At 43.9% G+C, this 23,681-nt stretch overlaps 1 protein-coding gene across 1 annotated transcript in view; it reads right to left on the reverse strand.

Moving 5' to 3' along the window:
• Positions 1 to 23,681, reverse strand: part of ZBBX (zinc finger B-box domain containing) — a 1,294,113-nt gene that overhangs the window by 50,687 nt on the left and 1,219,745 nt on the right. The window contains exon 19 of the mRNA XM_069618490.1: positions 13,306 to 13,536. Coding sequence (XP_069474591.1) covers positions 13,306 to 13,536 — 231 coding nt within the window. The remainder of the gene's footprint in view (positions 1 to 13,305; positions 13,537 to 23,681) is intronic.

Consider the following 23,681-nt stretch of genomic DNA (forward strand, 5'->3'; position numbering starts at 1 on the left):
AATCTGTCCCCTTCAGGAATCACTTGCAAAAAAGCCTCTGCAAGAACTGGATCATTTTGCTGGGCGAAGACTAGGTCGGGAAGGATGGTAGGTTCTTCTTCCCTTTTTGCTTCAGTGGTAGATGGTTCATCAGTTTCCCCAAAGCCTAAGGTACCTCTCTCTTTATGTTCCTGTTCACTTTCTCTAAAACGAGGAATTGGAGCCCTTTCAAGAATTCCTTGTGCAATTTTGTCCCCATGATGTACTTCAAATGGAATTTTGTCATGGTTCTGTAGGAGAACCTTTATGTCTCCCTGGAAGTCTGGATCTACGGAGCATACTAGGACATCTAAACCGAACTTCTTGGCCAGGCCAGCTTTTGGAGCCAATCTTACATTACACCCTGGAGGGGGGTATCAAAACTATGTCTGTGGGAATCATTCCCCTTTTCCGTGAAGGGACAGTAGCTTCTCTGATGCTACAGATAATAAAGCCTATGGATTCTTTCGTAGTGATAGAGGGATCTGAGGCTCTATGACTAAGCTTCTGGAGTTTTAGTGTTCCCCAATTTGTCTCAATTGAGTCACATCCCACTCCTGACATCACATGTAAGGAAGGCATGGTATCAACAGTAAGACGGACACAAGTGAACACAGTGCAATGGTGTTAATTGAACTTCAAAAAGAGTTTGAAAAACCCCTTTCTAATACTAAATCTAAAGATGGGAGCAAGCTACGACCATCAAATAATAAAAACGCAGTCCTAGTGGTGTCTTGTGAAAATAAAATGGCCTATACTAATAAACCTATTGCCAATCCTTACCTGTAAATACAAATAGTGTGGAAAACAATGTTATGTAAAAGAAAGAAGTGTTCAAGAAACGATATGTAAGGATATTCAGGCTGTTGGCCTCCATTCCCCACGTTTTCAGCACGGGACAAGGCGGCACACTCAAGCTTAGCACAGTTTTTGGCTTCTCTAGCACGAGGGTGCAGTTCCAACATTAGCATCAAGGCCTTCTGTACCCAAGTCTCTTTGCCTTTCAAAGTCTCTTCTTTCAGAGGGTCTGATGTGACAAACAAACAATATGTTCTTTTCCTCTCAGGATTTCACATGCACTATATTTCTCAGGTGAACACAATTCACCATGGATCTGCCTCAGCAGGGCTCACATCCCCTTTAACACAATGCTCGTAAGATTTTCATGTATCCAATTTCTCAAGTGATTCATGGTTCACTCTGCATCCCCCTCAGTCAGGGTCGGATACGTTTTAACAAAATGTTCAATCAGTCTCCCTCCGCCAGGATCGGAAAAATTGTATTCATTCTAACACAAACTTGCTTTAATCAAAAAGTTTTCAATTGAGCTCCCTCATTTGGGTCTGGACCAACTTTATCTACTTTGTCATCAATTTCCTTGGCAGTATCAACATAGAAGACCTTCGATTGTGCACAGGATTTTTCTTGACCCGTCGCAGGGCCACTCTGATGCACAGTTCTTTGCCACTCTTTCACCTTTGTCAACTCTCAGTTGGATACCTTACAGAGTCCTTCGAATCAACACGCACTTGGTGCCGAACCACAAAGGTATCGTATCTTGGCTTCAAAGTTCAATCACTCATCTGTTGTTCAATTTTACTTGTGTTGGTTATAACATGCGTTTCATACACTGTTCACTTCAGCGCTCACCATAAAACGCTGCTCCTTGCAACATTGGCTTCAACGCAGACCGGTCTCGTATCGGTCTCCCCAACTCACCGGCTGTGTTGATGTCACTGCCGCTGCTTTGTTGTAGGAGCCAAGGACAGAACCACGGCAGAAGGTGATTCTCCCCGGCTTGATTATCGATGCAGGAGGGCCCTGGGTACCTCTGACACAATGCAGGATTTTTGAGCCTGGTTTCCCGGTCTTACACATTCTATTCTTGAGGTTTTATGAAATTAACGGTTCCTCGTCGAAAAGGTCAAGGGCACGTCCCTTCTTGAGATCCCCTTCTGTTTCGCCGTCTTTCTCCTTGTTTTAAATTTCCATCTTGGAGTGTGCTCCACCTTTTATTAGTGTGGGGAAGTGTAATGGAAGTCAGGTGTGTGTGATGTCAGTAATTGCCTGACCCTGCCTGACCATTGAATTGGGACATGCCAAGTATACGGCTCAGGTATTAGTGCATTTTCTCTTATAGCCAGCTGTCCGTGAGAAAGTGTTTGCGTTGTGAAGGCGGGATTGAGTTCCTAAGTATCCAACCTGGTAGCATGGGGTAAAGGTGTTACAGGGAAGTGGATACCTTGTCTTACCATCCAGTGTCCCACTCCCCGAAGACCCCATCACCAGGTGATCCTCCCGCACTGGTCCACACCTAGGAATTGGATCAGAAAACGATAGCTGTGTCCTGGCCATCTGGATGACTGATCCCCTGGGACTAGCGGGTGAGACACCTCCAGGTTTCACACAGTGGGAACACATTTGTTAGGCCCTACAAAATATACCACAATCGGCACCTTAAAATAAAACCCCTCATCCAGAGATCTGTGAAAGATACACAGCGCCGCTAAGCAGCCCTTCACTGTGGACACTTGCAACCCATAATGGGTCAATTGGAACAAGAAAGATAGAACATGAGGAAGTTTACATGTGAAAGGAACAAGTTTCTTTTCCCTGCACCAGCTGCAAAACGTATTCTAACAGCAGCGGTAAAGGGATTTAGTTGCTGGCCTCCAAGCCGAAAGCAATACCTCCATTATGTCTTCCAGAAGGTCCCAATCCTTATATCTCACCCTTTCAGACATCAGGAGTGAAGATTGAGAGTCCTGATCTCTGGGTGAAGAATGCAAGCTCCCTCTTGCGAGAGTAGGTCCTCCCTTTGGGAAGACGAATTGAAGGGCAAATGGCCATTTACAGAAAGTCCAGCTACCACGTTCTCCTGGCCCAATTCGGGGCAATGAGGATCATGGTTTTTCCGAACTTCCTCAACCTCCTGATCACGTGAGGAATGATGGGCACTGGTGGGAACGCATACAGAAGTGGGCATTCCCAGTCCACCACAAACGCGTCCCTTAGAGCTCATCTTTGCGGAAATTCCCTGGCGCAGAACAGCTCGCACTTACAGTTGACACTGGTTGCAAATAGATCCACTTGATGGGTTCCCCAAAGGGTGACGATCTCCAGAAGGACTTTGTGAGCTAGTTCCCACTTGTGGGAGATCATGCTCTGACTACTCAGAGCGACCGTCTCTGTGTTCTTGTCTCCGGCTAGATCAACCGCCAGAAGAGTGATTCCTTCTCTCAGTGCCCAGCACCAGAGCTGCATTGCCTCTCTGCACAGGGGCAGCAACCCTACACCCCATCTTTTGTTGAGGCAGTGCATGGCCACTGTGTTGAACATTATCATCAGGACACTTTCCCCCTCGAATTGAGGGCAGGAAGGCCATCAGCGCTAGTCTGATTTCTTTGAGTTTTAAAAGGTTGATATGGAGTCTGGACTCCACCTGAGACCAATGCCCGCTCATGTGCGCTGCCCATCCTGTGAGGGAGGCATCTGTCACAACTGTCATCTCTGGCCACGGTTGCCAATAGGGTTCTCCTCTCATCACATTCTCTCAGCTGGCCCACCACAGGAGATCCTGGGTGACCATTGTCGGGACCTGAATAAGGTTGGTCACTCTGCCAGAGAATTGAGACCACTGGGATCTGAGATCCCACTGAAGGAATCTCATTCTCAGATGGGCTTCTGACACCAGAAATATGCAGGATGCCACGAGGTCGAGCAACCTTAGGAAGCTGTAGGCCGGGAGATGTTGAGCACTCTGAACATTTTGGACTATCTGCAAGAGATGTTGAGCCCTTAACTCGGATGGCGAAGCTTTTCCAGAGGCTGAATCCAGGACTGCTCCAATAAATTGAAGCTTCTGTGAAGGTGTCAAGTGAGACTTATGGAAGTTCAGGGAGAAGTCCAGCTCATGGAGGAAGAGGCAGGTGCGATTGAGAGGACTCTGGAACTGTTCTAGAGAACAAGCCCTGATCAATGAATTGTTTAGGTAAGGGTAGATGTAAACACCCTCCCTCCTTAGACTTGCTGCCACCACTGCCATAAGCTTGGTGAAGACCTTTGGGTTTGAGGTGAGCCCGAAAGGTTTCCAATTACACCTACCAATCCTGGAGTCGAAGTCCTGAAGGATCTGCGAAAAGAGTTACCATCTTGAACTTGCTCAAGCATCTAAAGTCTAAGATGGGTAGCACTCCTCCGTCCTTCTTGGGAATCAGGAAGCAGGGAGAGTACCAACCCCGGTTCCTCTCCACCACAGATACCAGCTCTACTGAACCTTTCTCCAACAGGATGAGAATCTCCTGTTGAAGGAGCGGATCTGGAACCAAGGTCCATTTGGCTTTTGGGGACAATCGGGAGGTTTCTTTAGGAATGCAAGGCAGTAACCATCTGCTACCGTATGTGGCACCATGCTTCCGAAGCTATGGTTCTCCAACTTAGGGAGGTGATGTGACAGTCTGCCTCCTACCACAGAATTGTGGGCGAGGGAGGCATTTTGCTGCTCCACCTGCAGCTGAGGGTAACTGCAGGTGTTGGGCAGGGAGTCTACCTCCTCTTCCTCTGCCTCCACAAGTTGTCCTCTGACTGCTTTGCAAGAACTGTCCTCTTCCTCTAGAGATGGAGAAATAGAAAAGAAAAGGACATCCTCTCCATCATTGACCTGAAGGATGAGGTTGCCCGATTGCCACCCCTAATGATTTTGCTGCAGCTCTGGAAGCCTGCAGCTTCTCCAGGCTGTTGTCAGCCTTTTTTCTAAACAGGCAAGTTCAATCAAAAGGCATGTCAATTAAACATGCCTGGACGTCTGCAGAAAAAAAAAATATTTTCTGAGCCATGATATGCACCTAAGCACAGTACTAGCAGCCATTTTACGGAATCCATTGTATTCAGTCTGGACTGTAAAGACTGCCTCATAGCATCCTTTCCATCTTGTACTAGTCTTAAAAAGCCTTGCCTTCCCTCTCCTTCCAGAATGTGTTCTACTGCAAAGGCAGCTACACCCCAAAGGGGGTCTGTGTATTTAGCTAAAGAACTTGTAGCAATGACCCATTTTAGTGCCATGCTTCTTGCACTAAACACTCTCTTTCCCAAAGAGTCAACCTTTCTATCTTCTTTGTCTGCAGGATAAGAAGGATAAGCTGCAGACTTAGACAAAACAGACACATGAGACTCCCTTCTGGTCTTGTCAGAAGCATTTTTTAAGTGGAAGATTTCCAAGTCCACAGGAGTCCGAGATCTCTTTGGAAACACTTTTTCGGGAGACGATGATGACGAGGACCTGTAATGCCGTTTGTTACTCTTCTTATGAGAGGACGAGCGTCATGTACCGGACCTCGATCGTCTCCAATGTTTCAGGCGTTTTCTCTCAGTGGAAACATCCCTCGATTTGGAGGACAACTTTCTTTTGGATGGGGATTTCAGAGAGGGCTTACCTGCATCGAGTTTCCCCTTCCTTTTCTGCAAGGCCTTGGCAGTCATAGATTGACATGAGCCACAGTCATCCACCTTGCGGCTTATCCCCAAACACCACATACAGACACAGTGAGGGTCGGTTATGGACATTTTTGCCCCACTGTCTGAAAACCATTTGAAACCTGTCTTTGGTGTTGTGGACGTGTTAGATGAATATTGAATTGACTTGATTGTAGGAACAAACGCAATAAGAATTTCGCTGAGGCGAGTAGCTTAGACGTATGCAGCAATGCAAGAAAGAATTGAACTAAGATCACGGTGAGCGCTTCATATACCACCGTCAACGTCATGAGGGATCCTACAGAGCCCATCGAAGACCACGACTCAATGCTGCACGACACTGGACCCTATGAAAAAGTTTTTCTGAAGCAAGCTGCAAGCAGACTTGGAGATATCAAAGATGAGAAATATGTGGGAGGACACAATCCATTTGAATAATTTTTTACCAAAATGGTAGAAGCCACTTGCAAAACAACTGAAAGGGATGCAAATATACAGTATTTGAAAATGTACTTTATCTAATCAGAGACAGAAATTCAGTAAGGTACACAAAGGTCAGTGCATGTTTACACCCATTTGGCAACAGAAGAATGGAGAGTTATAGAAAATGCAGCCAGCATGAAAGAGAGCAGCCTTTTGGCAGAAAGCCATCATGGAGCGTGCTGAGCACCAACAGCAAAAAGGCACAGATATTCCTGAGTCATCGCAGAGATAATTCATCAAAAAAGTCTACCATGGGGGAACTCAAAGCATTGAGGAAAAACCTACAACAGTTTCAAAGATCCAGGTGGGTAAAAATGCTCAGTTACTCTCAGAGGTGGACTTTTGCCCAACGTAGTGGTGGCCTATGCACTTGGCATTTATAGAATGGATTGTTCCAAGATTCTCTACAGGAGTACCCTTAAAATGCACCATGAGATGCCTTCAAAAGGTCCAAAATAGGGCTGCTTAGCTGATTCTGGGTGTGAGCAGAAGAGACAGCATCACAGCCGATCTGTAAAAAAAACTCCATGGGCTAGGAGTTGAACAGAGAATAATCTCAGTGCTCACTTGAGTAACCTAGGATTAATCTCAATGCAGCCCTAAACCTTGGGAATTCCCTGGGAAGAAGGTGTATAGAACTGAAAAATATGTTACAATGTTTCAAAACTCAGGCAGAACTGTGGCGGCCTAGTTAATTACAGAATTCTGAGAAGATTCATCCATCAAAATGCAACGATGAACTTTTGGCCAGGCCCAATAAACATTTCCAGATGCTAGATTATGTATGGGTACAAAAAAGATATCACACCCATCAATTTCAGGACCCCTCATAAAAAATCATTTAAAAGAAGCCATGAAACTATCAGATATTCTGTGCAACGAAAGTGAAACTAGCCTGGGCATGTATTAATATCATGAACAGAATTCATTTTCAATGCACCGCCGATTACATTTGCAAGCCGAAATCACCATTTATAACATACACTTCTGCCTACATTACCTTATAAGGCATCAATCCTCCATGAAAGACATCCAAAGGCTCAAGGCCTGCCTTTCATTGATCCAGTTGTGGATGTCCAGTGCTTTTCTGAATCTCAATCCCTCCCCACCTAGATATCCAGACCTGGCTCTCTCTATGCACCTCAATGACTCTGGCCACCTGAGCCAGGTCACTGGTTTCGACATCAGCAAACACCTCCCCATTAAGCAGCACATAACAAGAAAGGATCCAATGGTTTTTATACCAACTTTCCTGTAGAAAATCAAGCCATTTGTCCCAGAAAACAACTTCAGATCTGCTGTTCAAGCCTTGGTCCTCTCCCACCTGGATGGTGAACAATGCCCTCTTGGAAGGCCTTCTGGCAAATACCCACTGCAGCATGACTCTTCAAAGGACTGTAAATTTGACATCACCCGGACCGTTATCGAACTGCAAGCCTGTATCATCTTCAAATCATGCTCCACCCTCTACAAGGCTGTCACCTTGAAGTCCCCAAGCTACCTCACTGACAAACTCAGCATCTCTCTAGGCCTACAATCCACCAGAAATAAGGACATGTGCAGACTTGAACTCTCCTGGTGCAGGAAGGAAAGAACCAGAAGACATGCCTTCTCTGTCTATGCCCCAAGACTCTGGAACCTCCTCTCCATCAACATCAGACATGCCCTATAGTTCAGGAAGGAGCTCAAGACCATTCTCTTTAAGGAGTGGCTCCTCCCTAACACCTAGGTTCACACACCCTCCACGGACCACCCTATCTGAGACTGGGTGATCTGATCTCCAATGTTTCCTCCTCTGTTTGATGTAGATCCATTGCTGATAAATTGCCCGTCCTCCCCCTGTTGCTAGATATTCTAATAATAATTTTTAAAACGACTGCTCCGACTCCTGCCTACCTAGTTGCAAAGCTCTGCAGCTTGAAGCTGGCACATAAGGAAAAACATGGTCTTACTACAATCCTGCCTATAGGAAGACAACTGTCATTTGCAAACAAAATGAAACAAAAGACTATATGCTCATGAAGTAAGATGGTGTCCAAGCAGAATTTACTGACAATTGTCAGATGAGACATAATATATGAGATCATTTACTCAGTCACATGCATGGACACCTATAGGATTTACCAACACCCAGAGCAACCCACTGCACAATATGATCAACCTCTTTCTGTGACATAGGGTAGGAATCTGTTTTCTATACCATGTCCTCTACCACAAGCAGTAAGCAGCTCTAAATACTTAACTCTGTATGCTCCAGGCATCTGGGGAAATAAATGTAAAAAAAGGCCAATACCACATAAAGGCAAAATCCATGTTTGGCATTAATAGTCCATCCGAAAAAACTCTAAGATGCAGCAATTTGCAATATCGATAGATCCAAAAAGTCTGCTCATGACAACAGATTCTTTGACAGAGAGTGAGCTATGCCATTGAGGTGAGGTTGAGAAACAACCCATGTGAAACCAAAGTTGAATATTGCCCTGTTGACGAGGTAACATCGAGGAGAATTAATATTCTGGACACAAAGGCTAAGTGTCAGAAAGCACCACAGTATTAACCGAAAAGGATACAGTACTCAAAAGGATACAGGTGGTAGGGTCTTCCGGATCCCTGTTCAAGCGTTTTGATAGTTGTGAAGTCAAGTTAAGACCTTCCAAATGATACAACTCTCTGACCGGTAAAACAGGCAGAGCGATGGATCACTGGAAAGGGCGTGGGTAAGGTATAGGAAGTCAGCCTAGAACAAAATAAAGTATCATGAATAACTGCCCCAACCTGGATATGATGGAATAGAAAATGTCATGAATGCACATACTGACCTTGAGTCTAGGGCAGACGAATCCAGCAGAGTCTCTTGAGGAATCCAAGGTAGAACAAACGACAAGGAAGGGAAGATTAGTAAGGGAGACTTATCCCGAACGGAACGAGGCTCACGCTAGATACCGGGTTGATGCACCACAGGATAGCGTCCAAAGTACTGTTCACTGTCACCTTCCAATTATCCTTGAAAAGCTTCCTTCCCACGTAGCGTAAAGTATAGAAATGAATCAATCCTCCTGTTAATATCACAGGTGCAGGAGTTGGAAATAACGCTCCTTTTAAGGTATAAACAAAGTTCACGCGGTTCTGTACAGCCGCAAAGAAAACAGCGTGTGCGTGTGGATTTACACGCGATTAGGATTCACGCAGTCCAGGCCAGCAGCGTTCGAAGACAAGATATGCGTGTGGATTTACACGCGAGCAGGATTCACGCAGTCCAGGCCAGCAGCGTTCGAAGACAAGATATGCGTGTGGATTTACACGCGAGCAGGATTCACGCAGTCCAGGCCAGCAGCGCTTGAAGATAGTGGATTACACGCGAACAGGATTCACGCAGACCAGGCCAGCAGCGCTTGAAGATAGCGTGCGCGTGTGGATTTACACGCGAGCAGGATTCACGCAGTCCAGGCCAGCAGCGCTTGAAGATAGCGTGCGCGTGTGGATTTACACGCGAACAGGATTCACGCAGTCCAGGCCAGCAGCGCTTGAAGATAGCGTGCGCGTGTGGATTTACACGCGAGCAGGATTCACGCAGTCCAGACCAGCAGCGCTTGAAGATAGCGTACGCGTGTGGATTACACGCGAACAGGATTCACGCAGACCAGGCCAACAGCGTTTGAAGATAGCGTGCGCGTGTGGATTTACACGCAACCAAACAGCTCCAGGAATCAGCGTGTGACGGAAAACACGCTATAGAAGGCCCAAAAAGTAGCTGTAGTAACCTGCAAGGAAGCAGACCGGAGGTTCAGCTACACAACGCCAAATGATTCGATCAGAAGCAGCGAGTGAAGTTTCCACGCTGCTTAAATACGTAATGCCGTAGTTCACGTGATGAAGCAGAATACACGTGAAGTTAGCGACGTGAAAAGTGCAAACGTCGTTTTCCCGGCAACGTATCGAACAACCGCCATTTGGAATAGAACGGTCTTGCTGTTCTACGAGCGTAGGAGGTAGGACCACGTCCAGCATGCATGACACTAAGTGCCCAAGCAATAAATCAGAGGAGCAGCACTCAGATGTCCATAGATAATACATCAGTCATTAGAAATACACACGCACAGGTAAAAAAAGACTAACGAAAACCATCAAAAGACATAGAAAATGTAGATTGTGATCCAGCTATCCAATAACAATTTAGAATACATTAGGTGCACTGGATATGGAAGCATCCATCAACGATTTCTGTTACTCGAGAGCAAGCAACACTCTTGGCTTTTCTCTGACCCCCAAATATTAATTGTCCATGGATATAACACGGTTCTCAAGAAACACCTCATTGACCTTGAAGGGACACACCTGATGTCATCAAGAAGCATCACTCATTGATCCCTCTGGCATCCACTTTGCAGCTCTGTAAACACTGTACATAACTGTAAAGTAATGCTCAGCAACTTATCTGCTGGTATTTATCATCCCAATTCTATTTACTAATGTGCCTTCTCCCTCACCTGGTACTCTTACCATAATGACTATCACCTTACAAATCAAAAGCACCCATTTATGGGAATGTTCTGTTCAGCATTGTTACTATTGCACATTGTTTCGGATGGATGGCTATGCCCTATCTCTAATAAGTACAAAATACACATATGTAATTGATCTGCCTTTTTATTGCTTAACTGTGCATCAAGGGTGAATCAAAGATAAGTGTTATTACGTGGATAGACTGTCCTGCATTCAACGTAGGGCAGTTTATCCAGGTAATAACATGTGTAATGTTTGCTTTACCCTTGCTGCACATTAACTATCTATCAAGGGTTAAGCAAAGATAGGTATTATTGCTTGGGTAGACTGCCCTATATTGAATGTAGGCCAGTCTAGCCAAGTAATAACACTTCACAGTGCTGTGCATCAAGGGTAAGACCAAAAAGGAATGCCATTCCATGCCCCCAGCTCTGCAACAAACAAAAATAATGCGTAGCGGGCGAGTTAAGTTGAAACAATATAATTAACAAACACCTGAAATAGACATTAACATTTTTTGGATGTGACGTTAAGTGGAATTTTTAATACAACAAAACCACTGAAATACAGCAAGTGTTGCAAGCAATGCCACTTTAACTCTGCACCCTTCTCGTTGCACAGTTCATGAGCACACTGATGGCATCCCAGGTGACCTCTCAGATGACATCATCGATGAGATCAGAGATTACATCACATAGGGTATTACTAATTACAGCATCAATTACATCACTGTAAACTAGAGCACACTGATGACCTCACATTGGATATCATGGGAAATGATACATCACTATACAAACATTTTCTGGTCTAGTTGAAGACATATGCCAAAAATAAATGTCAGCCAAGGGCAGTGGCTACTGTGCGATAATCAGAGACTGGGACAAATATATACATGATATTTTATATATTTTAACACCCAAATCAAAATTCTCATATAAACATAATAGGCGACAAATCACAATGCCAATGCCCCCCCCCTGTGCTCAAGCTTATTGTAAATGTTATTGATTTTCGGGAGAAGCCGACAATGCTGTAAAATGGAAATATTTTCTCATGGCCCTAAATGTTTAAATGTGTTCAAACCCTACTTTTTTGTCTCGCTACATCAACCTTGATGCAAAGTTGCCAACTGCCCCCCAGACCCCTTGCCAACTGCCCCCCAGACCCCTGCTTAATATCATGTTAACCACGTTGATGTTCCTTTGACACACTTTGAATATTGATTTGACTTCTTTGGGAACGTCACTGTTCTTATGACATCTGAAAATAAAAAGTAAATAGTTTTCTGTAACCTTTCCAAACTCTCACACTACCCGATTGCTCCTCTTTCACCGACCCCAAATCTCACTTGAATGAAAATATCCCCTTCTCCCCCTCCTAATATAATTTGGAGCACGTTCATGTTCCAGTCTGATGAATATTTTCATGAGAGCTGCTCACATCTTTTAACAAGTTGAGGCTTTTCACTTCTGAAAGCATCTCTTGCTGCAATCTACCATGCATATATATAAAATCTCTTGATGCCGTGGGCAACTCATTCTCGGACACACTTTTAAGAAACTACTAGAGGGATTTGAACCAAACCACCAAAATGCATATGGCCACTGCTTCGTGCCCAACTTATTTGAATTTGAATCAAATCCAGCTAATGGTTTAGGCCGTTTGCCTGTTCAATTTATGCTTATTTTCCCTATGGGAAATCCAATATATAAAAAAACCTTTTATTGAAGGCTTTATAACTTAACTGTTGCACGATTTTCCAATTTTGGGGGGCTCAGGCCACAAAATATATTTGGTAAATTTCAGCTCACATAAGGGTTTATGTACATCTCGTTAACTGCCATGAAGCATGATTCAGTGGCAATGTTCTCCCTCTACACTCAAAGCATCATCCTTCCACTCTCTGTCTATACATCTGCAGACAGTGCCCTGTGAGGTCCACTCTTCAACTCTGTCCTACTCCCTCTTGTCCTCCCTACTCCCCATCCCCTCGTGCCATAGTTTCTCGTTACATATAGTGACAAGCTGCTTCCTGGAGACTGCTAAAAGGTGCTCTGTAACAGTGTAAATATAGAGAAATGTAAAAGGATAACATCGAGATCAGTACACAAATGCAAACAATTCGGTTGGCAGGTCAGTCGGTATTAAGATTTGTTTCTTTCTCTAGCTAAACTGTGGAAACAATTTGTATATTTAAAAAAATATATGAAAGCAGGAATAGAGTTGTTTTACAGGTTGCAGTTTAGACAGTGTGAAGCAGAAATGCAACAGTAGACATCCTGCGAAAATAACAGTTGTGTGGTTTGCATCTTACTGAAGTATTCTCTTAATGAATAGACATGTTTTTATTCATCTATTGGAATTTTTCTATATTACAATGTTAGCCTTTTTGAAGCTGCTCTTGGCATATGACAGTGGTAGCTGCACCACTGGTTTATGCCATGTACTCTTTAAGATTACAATCTCTTGCCTGTACAAGAGGGAGAATTGATTGACAGGTTTCAAAATCAAAAACCTGAACACATTAAATTCACAGTCTACAACATTAAGAGCCTGGTTTACTGTGCATTTTCCAATAGGATTGCACCATTGTAAAAGGCTTCGGTGAATTGGGCCGTAAGTATCATGCTTGCTTGCAAAATAGGGAATACCACAGAAATATATTCCTCTGATTTGACCTAATATTTTTATTTGAATTATGTGGCAACATCTATTCTGTACCTGGTTTTAATTATTTCGTTTTTCTGTGAAACATCATGTTTTGTAAAATATGCTTTTTAGTTTTGTGCAACTCACTATTATAACGTCAAAAAATAAAAGAAATGCTACCTGAATGAGACTTTAGTTCTATTAATTCTTCTTCCAGCCTGGTAAGTTCTTGTTGCTCAGGGTTGTCTTCGAAAAGAGGATCAATTTGTTCCGTGATATCAATGCAGGCAATTTCTTCAATCTCAGAAGCTGCTCGAGATAATGGTCGTGTAACGGCACTGGCTGGGCGGGAGACGTTGGACCAGTTATGCCTAGGAGTGTGTGCAGATAAAGGTCTCTGAGATTTATAACCTAAAAAACAAAAAACATAGAAAAATGCATGCTTCATAAACATCCATTTAAAAAAGTCTTACAGTTAGAAATGCCTGGAATTTGTTTTGATTTTCTTGCTTATTACACATTTTAGGAAATTAAGTTCTGATGGCTTAATAAACAAGAAAGGTTATGGCCCACAAAATGCTGGGCAGTGTCACATAATGGCTATTGACCAACAGACCACACCAAGCCCGGGACTACAGATTTTACTGAGCTTTGCTTCACTCTTTATCAATTACTATACATAAACAGATAAAATAGTTGCAAGACTTGTACAGATCCCCACCCTAAATCCCCTTTCCTCACAGGCTGTGCTAGGTAGGTTTTCTCATATTTCTTATTTGCACCCACCCAAACACAAAATACTTTTTTGTATACTCATTTTTTATTAAGGTCATGGTAGTGACATACAAATATAGAATATAGCAAGTCAAAATGAAAATAAAATGATTAAAAATATGTCGAATAAGAAGGTAAAAATAGTCTCACGGCCAAGAAGGGAGACCATGCAGACGGACTCTCTGCGAGCTCTGCGAATCCGAGACCGGTACACCATTAATGTATGAATTGATGGGCTGCACATGCCTCCTGGAAACTGCAGTACGCTTGTTAGGAGACCCTGAGTGATCAGATAGGGCGATTTTGGCAAAATGCAACAGCCACGGAGAGGCGTAGTGAAAAAGTAAACGGCGCCCCAGCGATCAGAGTGTGCGAAGGTGAAGAGAATGAGGAAGGAAAGCATCCCCCCACAGTAGAAGTGTGGAGAGTACAATGAGCCGTGCATGGACCCCTGGAGTTCTAAGGAGCAGTCCCAAGAGTATACAGAGATAGAAAGATGAGGCATAGGCTATATGGTGCCGGAGCTCCAAGGGGAAGGAGGCAGAGCACTGAAGCTCGGTGAGACGCAGATGGAAGGTGACACAAGGAGGAGGTTCATTGGTAGTACCGGGGAATGGTGGAGGAGTGAAATCCTAGACGCTTTAGGATTTAGTGGCAGCACTGTAATTGACTCATGTACTTACGGGACTCACAGACCATAAGGTAGGTCTGCAATATGAGGGTGTGTGGAGACTGGAGAAGAATCTGCAAAATGGCTGGTGGGGTTGATGGACGCTGCATGGAGGCATTAGGTTGCCCACCTCTGCTGGATTAATGATTCGGGAGTGTCACAGAGAACCTCACCCCAGACAACTGGATGTGCTAGATGGGAGGGGAAAGTGTGCTACTGAGAAGACCACTTCAGTTGTGAGGGACTTAAGTTTAAATAAAAAAAGGCTAAAGCATCCAAACAGAAGGGCGTGCAATCAGGGCTTATAAAAGGTCTCATGCAAGCACAAGACGCTGTGAAGAAACAGCAACTAAAGGCGTTGGCACAAATACACTCCCCATACCCTAAGTCGCGCATAGAGGATACCCCAGCTACAAACACTGATCTACAGTCCATGTTGGCAGAGATCAAAAGCAAAATGAAAGAAAATGCAACTGCTATGGCCAAATCAATGGCTGACCTGGCAAACACGTGTGAGTGACGGAATCCAGGCTGGAGGAGGTGGAAACGACCCTTTGCAAACAGGTACATGAACATGCAAAGCTCACAGAGTGTCACGGCGATCGAACATCAGATGGAATCTGTGCTAACCAAATAGGTAGATACCGAAAACAGCATGAGCAGGAATAACATTTGGATACTGGGAATTCCTAAACAGATTACGGACAAGCAACTTGAAGAGTATGTTACAGCATTATTCTGCCATATCTTAGAAGGGGTTGAAGATCTGGACATCGTGCTGGATTTCACACAGAGTTTTTTCTAGAGTGCAGCAAAGGAATGATCTTACCCCTGATGTCCTTAGCCCAAGTCCACTTTTTCTAGTTTAACAAACGGATTATGAGAAAAGCTAGAACTCAGGAGAAGATTCGATTCAGAGAAGCCTCTGTTGTAATCTTCCAAGACTTAGCCCAAGTGACACTCCGGAAGAGCAAAGGTTTGTGGTTGGTCACAGGCTGGTGGGCACATCCATGCAGATTGATATTCGAATATGGTGTTAAGTCATACAATATTTTGAAGGCAAAAAGGTGGCAGATTTACTTGACCTATCGATCCCTCACCAGGATGCGGAGGACTCGCCAAATAGAATAGAGTTATCGAGATGGAAGTGGGTATCGGGACGAGGTTGAGGGAAGAGGGAATGAGGAGAACAGGGAGGAGTGGGGAAAGATGAGTGATTACATGATGGAACGTGACATTTGGGGAGAGCTCAGTTGTCAGTTGGGATATGTAGAATCTAGGTGGGGGAAGAAGTGCTGGGCTGGTGTGAGGTATCATTTTCCAAAGGGGGCGGGTGGAAAGAGGAGTACTTGGAATCATTGATGGTGGGTCAATGGGGGCGTGGGTATGTGGTATTGTTCAACGTGGATGTGGTGATTGAGCAAAGGGGAAGGTGGGGCATGATGGGCATTGGGTCACGGATAATGCTCTGTAAATTGTGTTAAATACATGTGGGGAAGTTATGTGCAAACAGGTTGTGGGTGTGTGTGTGTTTATTTTGAGGTTGAAACTGAGGAATTAGTGATAGTAATAAGGTTATTGGTCTCCGGCATATGGAAAAAAGCTGTTTAACAACTTGGAGTTCTGATGGGTGATCTTGAGTTTGTAACTCTGAATGTTCAGGGTCTTAATTCCCCCCCAAAAAGGCATCCGATACTATGCAGATTGAAGGAAATGAAAACATCCATAGTGTTCCTACAGGAAACACACCTGCTGCAACGGGATGAGACTAGATTGAGAAATAGGGATTTCCTAGTGCAATACATGATGTACAGTGAAGGAGGGAAAACTGGGAGTTGTGATTTGTAAAGGGAAAAGGATATGCTTTGTGCAGCATTTTATATATACAGATCCCAAGGGCAGGGTGTTCATTGTTAAAGGATTATTGGCAGGACGATTATTCAATTTGGTAGCAGCGTATGCCCCAAATGAACCACAGGATCAGTATGTGTGCACATTGCTGGGTAAGTTGGGAGGGCTATGTAAGGGTCAGGTGGTGATTGGGTGGATTTTAATTGTGTGATGAACCCATTAGCTGACAAAACGCTACCCGCAATGGAGGCGGATCAATGCAACAGACATGCACTGGGTAGATTGTTCAGGGAACTAGGACTGAACGAGACGTGGCAGTTATTTTACCAAGAGGACCATGAATATACATTTTTCTCTGCAGTTCACAGGGGGTATTCTAGGACTGATATGATCTTGACTTCCGCTACTCTAGTGATGAGAGTTTTGTTAGTGGATATTGGAATCAGATGTATGTTGGATCAAGCTCCAGTCATAGTGAAGGTATTGGCTCGTGCTTCCCCGACTCCAAGTCAGAAATCCTGGCGCTTAAATTAGTTAGTACTAAATGACCTGGCAATATACGGGAAGCGCTCCAGAATGACTTTATTGAGAATGAAATAGGAGGGATGGATTGGAGGTTAATATGGGAAGCAAGTAAAGCAGTGATTCGGGGAGAATATATTGTGAAGTCAGCAGTGAATATGAGAGCTAGGGAAGGTTTGAGAGTATTGGAAGAGAAGGACCAAATAGCAGAAAAGATCCAAAAGCAAACAGGGACAATCAAAGCATTGAGGACGTTATCTAAGGCTTGCTGTCAACTTGAGGCACACTTGGGTATGGGTCTGCTCAGATAATTTTGTTGGCAGCTAAATTGCGTACATTTAATTATTATTACGGAATGAAAAGATGATCAGAGTCCTACAACGAGAGGAGGAAGTTAAAGTGAAAATTATGGAAAACTTTCATGGGAGGATAATGAAGAGGGAGGAGTTGGATCAGGGGATCCAAAAAGAGATCCTTCGGGAGGCCAAACTCCCTAAAATATCGTCGACCCCCCCTTTCTCCCTCTCCTTTACCCACCTCATCACAATGCAAACTCATATCAAGCAATACACAATCAGGGCAACAAACTCCAACCATTCTTAGATGCCCAGGTAGTCCCAGGCCACTAGGATGGATATGTGAAGGCATCATGAAGCAAGACACAGACAACAGATTCAAATTTATACTCAAAGTAGATTTATTCAACTTAAAAGGCAGGGTGGAGTAAGGCCTAAATTGCCCGCAGCTTCCCCTTCCCCAAGTTCAAAATAGTTCTCACAGTGTTGGTATTCGCTACCCCAAGAGTTCAAACTTCCAGCTTTCAAAATAAACACAGTTCGGTTTATCAATTTCAGTTTCAAACCAAGATGAAGCAACACATGAATTTCACTTCAAATATGTTTTAATTTGCTTTTTACACAAAGGGCACTCGGTCTAGGTACAGTTGTTGAACCACATGGTCCACCCATTACAGGTCACACAACCAATACCCTGTCTTCTGGCTTTCATCAACACTTAGCCACTGGTTCCATTTGACAGTGCTACTTAGTTGACTCGTCAGTGTCACAGGCTCCAGACGCTGTCCCATGGCTGATTTTGCCACCATTACTTTATTGTTCTTGGTTGTATGTCTCTGGTTCTTGCCAACACAATTCTGGCTCTTGCCAACACAACTCTGACTCTTGCCTTTACTTATTTCCTTTGTTTCACATACTGTACTCCTTGACCTTTGTTTCAGTCGCCACTTTGATTTTTCTCCATTCATGAACAGTCCACTGTCTTCGTGCAGCATTCACAAGTCTTTTCAATGCTTTTTACGATATTCACAATTGCTTTCTGTGCTTTTTCACTCTCTGGGGTATTCAAAAGCGTTTTCCATTCATTTTTACTCTGTTCTTTATTCACAAGTGCCTTCAATTGGTTGCACTTCATTTATGTTTCAATAACGTATGCCGCCATTCTACAGTACTTTTAATCATGTTGCTTTCCACTCGGCAGCTGTAAAGGACTTTGTTAAACGTTACCGGAGCACCCTGGTCAGAGTGTATATTTGCTTTACATGGTCTCCAGTCAAAATGTCAAAAACATTTGGTCGAATGACAAAAATGTCAAAAAAATGATGTCTAAAAAAAAATGTTCGAATGCTTTCTTTTTTTTTTATTTACATGGTTTTTTTTTTTGGTTCCACAAGTAAAAAAAAGGGTTAAAACAGAAAAAAAAATTTTAAAAAGGGGGGTTGAGGAGGGAACCCCCCCATTTCGAACAAAAAACAAACTAAAAAGATAATCACATTTTTTTTTCGACATTTTGACTTTCGACCAAATGTTATTCGAAATAGTGACTATAAACCGCTCTACACTCACTGGTTGCCCATAGAGCAGCGTTCCTTCTCCAGGCTTCCTCTGCTTTCCGGCTTCTCCCGACTCGGCCTTCCTCTCGCGGTCTGTACCACATATATCACCCGATTTCATGACTTTGCTAAGCAGCAGCTGCGGTCACAGGGAGTTCCACTGCATCTCCCCACCAAAACCGCTTCAGCAGATGGCAGGCATTCTGGACCCTTGCACAGCTGACCACGGCTACGGCGTCCTCTTCACCTGCGCAGCACTGCTCCAGCCTTCTGGGTCTCCAGCTCGTTCCTCCTCCTTCTGAAAAGCGGGCATTTTTATATAGTTCAGGTGTGTTAAGTGAGCCCAGGAGTGGGTCGCTAAATTCACTTGCCTGACTTTGAAGGACTCCATTATGCACACATGCCTGTTTGTTTCTCTGGTATGCCTCCATAGTCCTCAGTACCAGAGTGGTGTTTGAAATTGTCTGATTTACCAAAAAAAGCCTTTTCATCTCTGTGTGTGTCCATGAAATGAGGATGTGTCCTCCTAGTTGGTCTCTTCCTCATCCCAGTACCAAGATGTTGTTTCTGGGGAACAGATTGAAAGGAAGGGGTTGACAATATCCCACACAGCCTTTAAGGATTGAGGGCTCATTGTGAACGTGAAAGGGGGGACACTTTGTGTCATCGAAGTATGCCCTCTCACCCATTCCCCAAGTTCCCTCCACCCGGCTGATCCTCCCTCACATATCCACCCCCAGGGCCGCGATCCAAAAGCAGTGGCCTTTCCCTGGTCACCTGAGTTCATGGAACAAGTGGTGAGGACACCCTCAGGTTTCTCACAGATAGCAAAGAGTCTGTCATCAGGCTGATAACGCATTTCTTAAGATTTCAAACATTCCCCCTCGCCTCAGGCCTACCACCTCCCATCATTTCAAACCAATATGTCATCTAGGTGTCTTCGGCTGTGAGGCTTGAGGTTTGTTTTAGTGTTCTGGATGGATGGATTCCCTCTGCATTCATCACAGATAGCATGCACATTCTGCCTTTCATCAACTTCAAAAGATATCCCATCACCAACCCAAAATGTCTTAATTTCTAGCAGCAGGAAAATCAGGGTTCAGTTGACGATTTTTTTGGCCAGAGATTCCTTTCAAATCAACCCCATGAGATCTCTCAATAAAGACAATAGTAGTTGTTGGAAGGTTCAGGAGTCCAGGCAACAATTATTGTAAGAAAAGCACAGGATCATCCATGCCCAACCCTTGAGGAAGGCCAATTAAGAGCAGGTTGTTGTTCAACATCAATTTTCTAAATCTTCTGTATGTTTCTGTGGGCACCAATCAACCACATCATTTATTCTACCTCCAACATCCCCAATCCTTGCTTCAAATGAGGGCCATCTCTCATATGTGAGGGGTCAGAAATGTGAGGCTGACAACTCTTTGAAGGTTGTTAAAAGGATGCCATTTTATTAACACGGAAGAACAGATAAAAGCCTCATTATCCCTACCCTGGCGAGGATTTCCCTGCCTAAAATAAACACACCAAAACACTCTAACAAAAGGATTCTGTCCCCCACACTTTATCATACACAACTTATCAAGTTATGTATACGGCAGTGCAAAAACAACAAATTCAACAGTTAAATTCACATGAAAAATATTTCTCCTTCTAATCCGGGTGAATTCCCCTTCCCAGATTCAAGCAGGATTTGGTTCAACAGTTCCAAAAAGGTTAAGGAAATCCTGTATTGGAACAACTTACTCTTTGGTTCCAACTTTAAGAACTCACTGTTCCAATTCGATAACACCAAGTCCTTGATATAACTTCTGTTTAGCAACTCTGTGTGACAATATTAAAGACTTCAACAACAGTTCATATAACGAAGACTTCAGAAGCAGTTCACATAACACTTGCTTCAATGTTATTAACTTGTCAGGATCATTCTGCATCAATCAACAAAATACTTAATGATTCTTCAACTTCTTGTGTAAGGCTTTCAACCATACCACAGTACTTCAAAGGCTTCCTCCTGGCCCATTCGCCTCGTAGGTTTATTAAGACAAAGTACTCTATTCTGGTGTATTCTCCTGCCAGAACATATCCAACTCCTACAACAACCTCGGGCCTGGTATACACCCCTGACAAGCCAGAGTAGACAACTACTTGCCAGTACTTCAGTGGTAAAGTGTAAACTCCTACAAAACAATTTAGCAATGTCTTTTTGCTTCATAATTTCAAATATAAAAACCACTTCAAGGGAAACAAGAACCACACTGATGTTGTTTGTTACACCCGTATGGTTACCACAATCTCTGGAGGTTATGCTCAACATCCTCTGAACGTCTTCCCTCAGAAGGGCAGCTTCCTGCCACTCTTGTTTCTTCCCTTGTCTACTAACCAACTGGTGATAAGGGTTATGATTCAGCTTCACCCTTCTTTGGCTTTGGCAATATGGCTTTAAGTCCTTCTCTCCTAGGGCTTGCTTTTTATATGGGCAATACTTTTTATCAATATGGAAAACACCAACTGTCTTCTTTTAATTTAGGCAATTATGGTTCTTCCTCAATTGCTTTGGTATATTTCAGTTTGGGCTTTGTTAAGGAGTGTTAGTCTTTCTATCATAAATGTTGTCCCTTCTTATTGTTGACTCTCTATATGCCCCATAATGTCACAATCATCTGTTTCTGATATGGCAATCAGCCTTTTAACTTGCCATTTGAACCCCTTTAAATCAGTTTGGTTATCAACATACGCTTTTACTTGTTTTCTATTAGTTTGGCATTCAAAAGGATTTTGTTTCTACTTCGCTTATGTCTTTAATATAGTTGAGACTCCTGATATTGGTCAACAGGCGTACACGGAGCGCTCCGGAGTCACTAACAGTGAACTCACTGGGTCTGGTGAACACGTCTGTCTGCCTCACTGCCTCCAGGTCCTCTACTTCAGATTCCCCATGCCGTCCGGGAATCTCTTCTCACCGGTCCTCTGTTGCTCGTGTCTACCGTCTGCAGGACTCTCCGGGCTACAACATGTTGGTGCTCGCCTGCCACTGGTACGTGAAAAACACAGGGTAAAGTTTACAAAAGGCGCACTTTCTGCTGGCCAACCTTTGCAGCTGCGTTCTTTAACGGGAGAGTCGTTTCTCCCAACGCTTTCCACTGTGCCCACTCTACAATCAAGGTCTGGGGCAATATCAACCTTGCACGCCACTGTGGTCCTGGCGTCATTGCGCTAAGGCGACCTCTGATTCTGCAACGTGGAGGTAGGAAAACCAGTCTACCTTCTACTGCTACTACTTCCAACGGCCTGCACCTGAGGGGGCTTTTTATGACTCCCAGTCCTCCTCAGGTGTGGGTCATTCTTGCTAATTAACTGTAACCTGCAGTCTTGTGCCTCAGCAGCCCTCTTCCTCATCTCAGTACTTTTGGAATTATTGAACTAGTAGTCCATAATTTTAAATTCAGTTTTTCCAACAGCTTCAACTCTGCAATAAGCTATTAGAAGGTTGGGACCTCGACGAAAATTATATAAGGGGGTTTCCCATTCTTTCTGACCTGGTCCCTCCCCTCCATATAGTCCTCCTGCAGAACACCACCCCAGGGTCAGGATCAGAAAGTGTCTGCCTTTCTCTTGCCACATGAGAAGGGTTGCAGGTATTTTCTGGGTAAATCATCTCTGATTCATCAAACATCGTCTTGATGTAATTTAAAATTTGTGGCTTCCATGAAAGGCTGTAATGCCCTTAACTCAGTCAGAATGGTCTCCATAGAAGGGTCAATTGAAGATTGAGTGGGAGGAGGAGAGACACTTTTAGGTATTGTGAGATCAGTGGTAGTGGAGAGTATACATCTTTGCCAGGTGTACCTTTTTAATAATTATTTTGAGATACCATGTAAACAATCTGTCAAAATAAGAGCTTCAGATTGCTATATTATTTGGAGCTCGAAGAAAGGTCAATCCCTGTTATTTATTATGATTCCATGCCCACAAGGAGGATAACATCAAAATAATTATTCAGTAGCTGAAAGAAAAGGAGAGAACACGTGCAGGGAAATATTTAGTTAAAAGTGCCAAGTAAGTATAACTAGTGCAGCTAAGCCATGCCAGCATGCACAGATAAATAAGAAAATGAAATGGGCTTTCGCATTTCAACAGGTGAGCTCCATTACCGCCCCATGCAGGTAGTGTAAAGTTACTGGACGTACGCTACAGAGTATAGGGACCACCACTGCAGTTACCTCATGAGCACGAAGAGCAATGGTTACGTAAGGCCTGCCACAGCATTCCACCTCCAGACCTTGAGTTACAGACTCCAAAGACGTGGCAAACCCCATTAGCCTGCACAATGACGCTAGCGGAAAATGTAGACTCCAGGAGTGCCTCAGCAGAGGTCACGCCAACCAGCAGCTGATCAGACAGCCTCCATCAGCAAGTCTGATCTTTTCTGCAGATTTTGCAGACATTGCTGTGTCTCTGTTACAGGCTGCAGACACAGCTGGAGCTTCTCTTTTCAGTGTCGAAGGAGCAAGCTAGGTTTTGTCTCTCCCAGTTTCTATGGGAGAGATTAAGATTACTTTATCACCTCATTTTGCTACCCTCTGGACTTCTACACTCTATCCCTCTTTTCTACTCCTCTTCTGGTTGGAGACCCCCTCCATGCTAACCCTTGTGCTTGTTCCTCTCCATCCATGTGTTTAACACCTTCTGATTGAGGTCTCACACCTTTCCCCAGCCTTGGTAATTTGTGCCCTCTAATTCCTACCTATTCTCTATCACCTGCCTACTGTTGGATTCTTCTTCCTTGACCCCAGTCACCTCATGCTGTTTCTCTCCTGTTGTTTCCCCCGTCCACTGCATGTAGACCTCTTCTTAACAATTTTTGATAGTCTCTTCTTGCCACAAACT

Source organism: Ambystoma mexicanum, chromosome 10 (genome assembly GCF_040938575.1).
Source record: "Ambystoma mexicanum isolate Mex_15411 chromosome 10, UKY_AmexF1_1, whole genome shotgun sequence".
Taxonomy (NCBI): Eukaryota; Metazoa; Chordata; class Amphibia; order Caudata; family Ambystomatidae; genus Ambystoma; species Ambystoma mexicanum.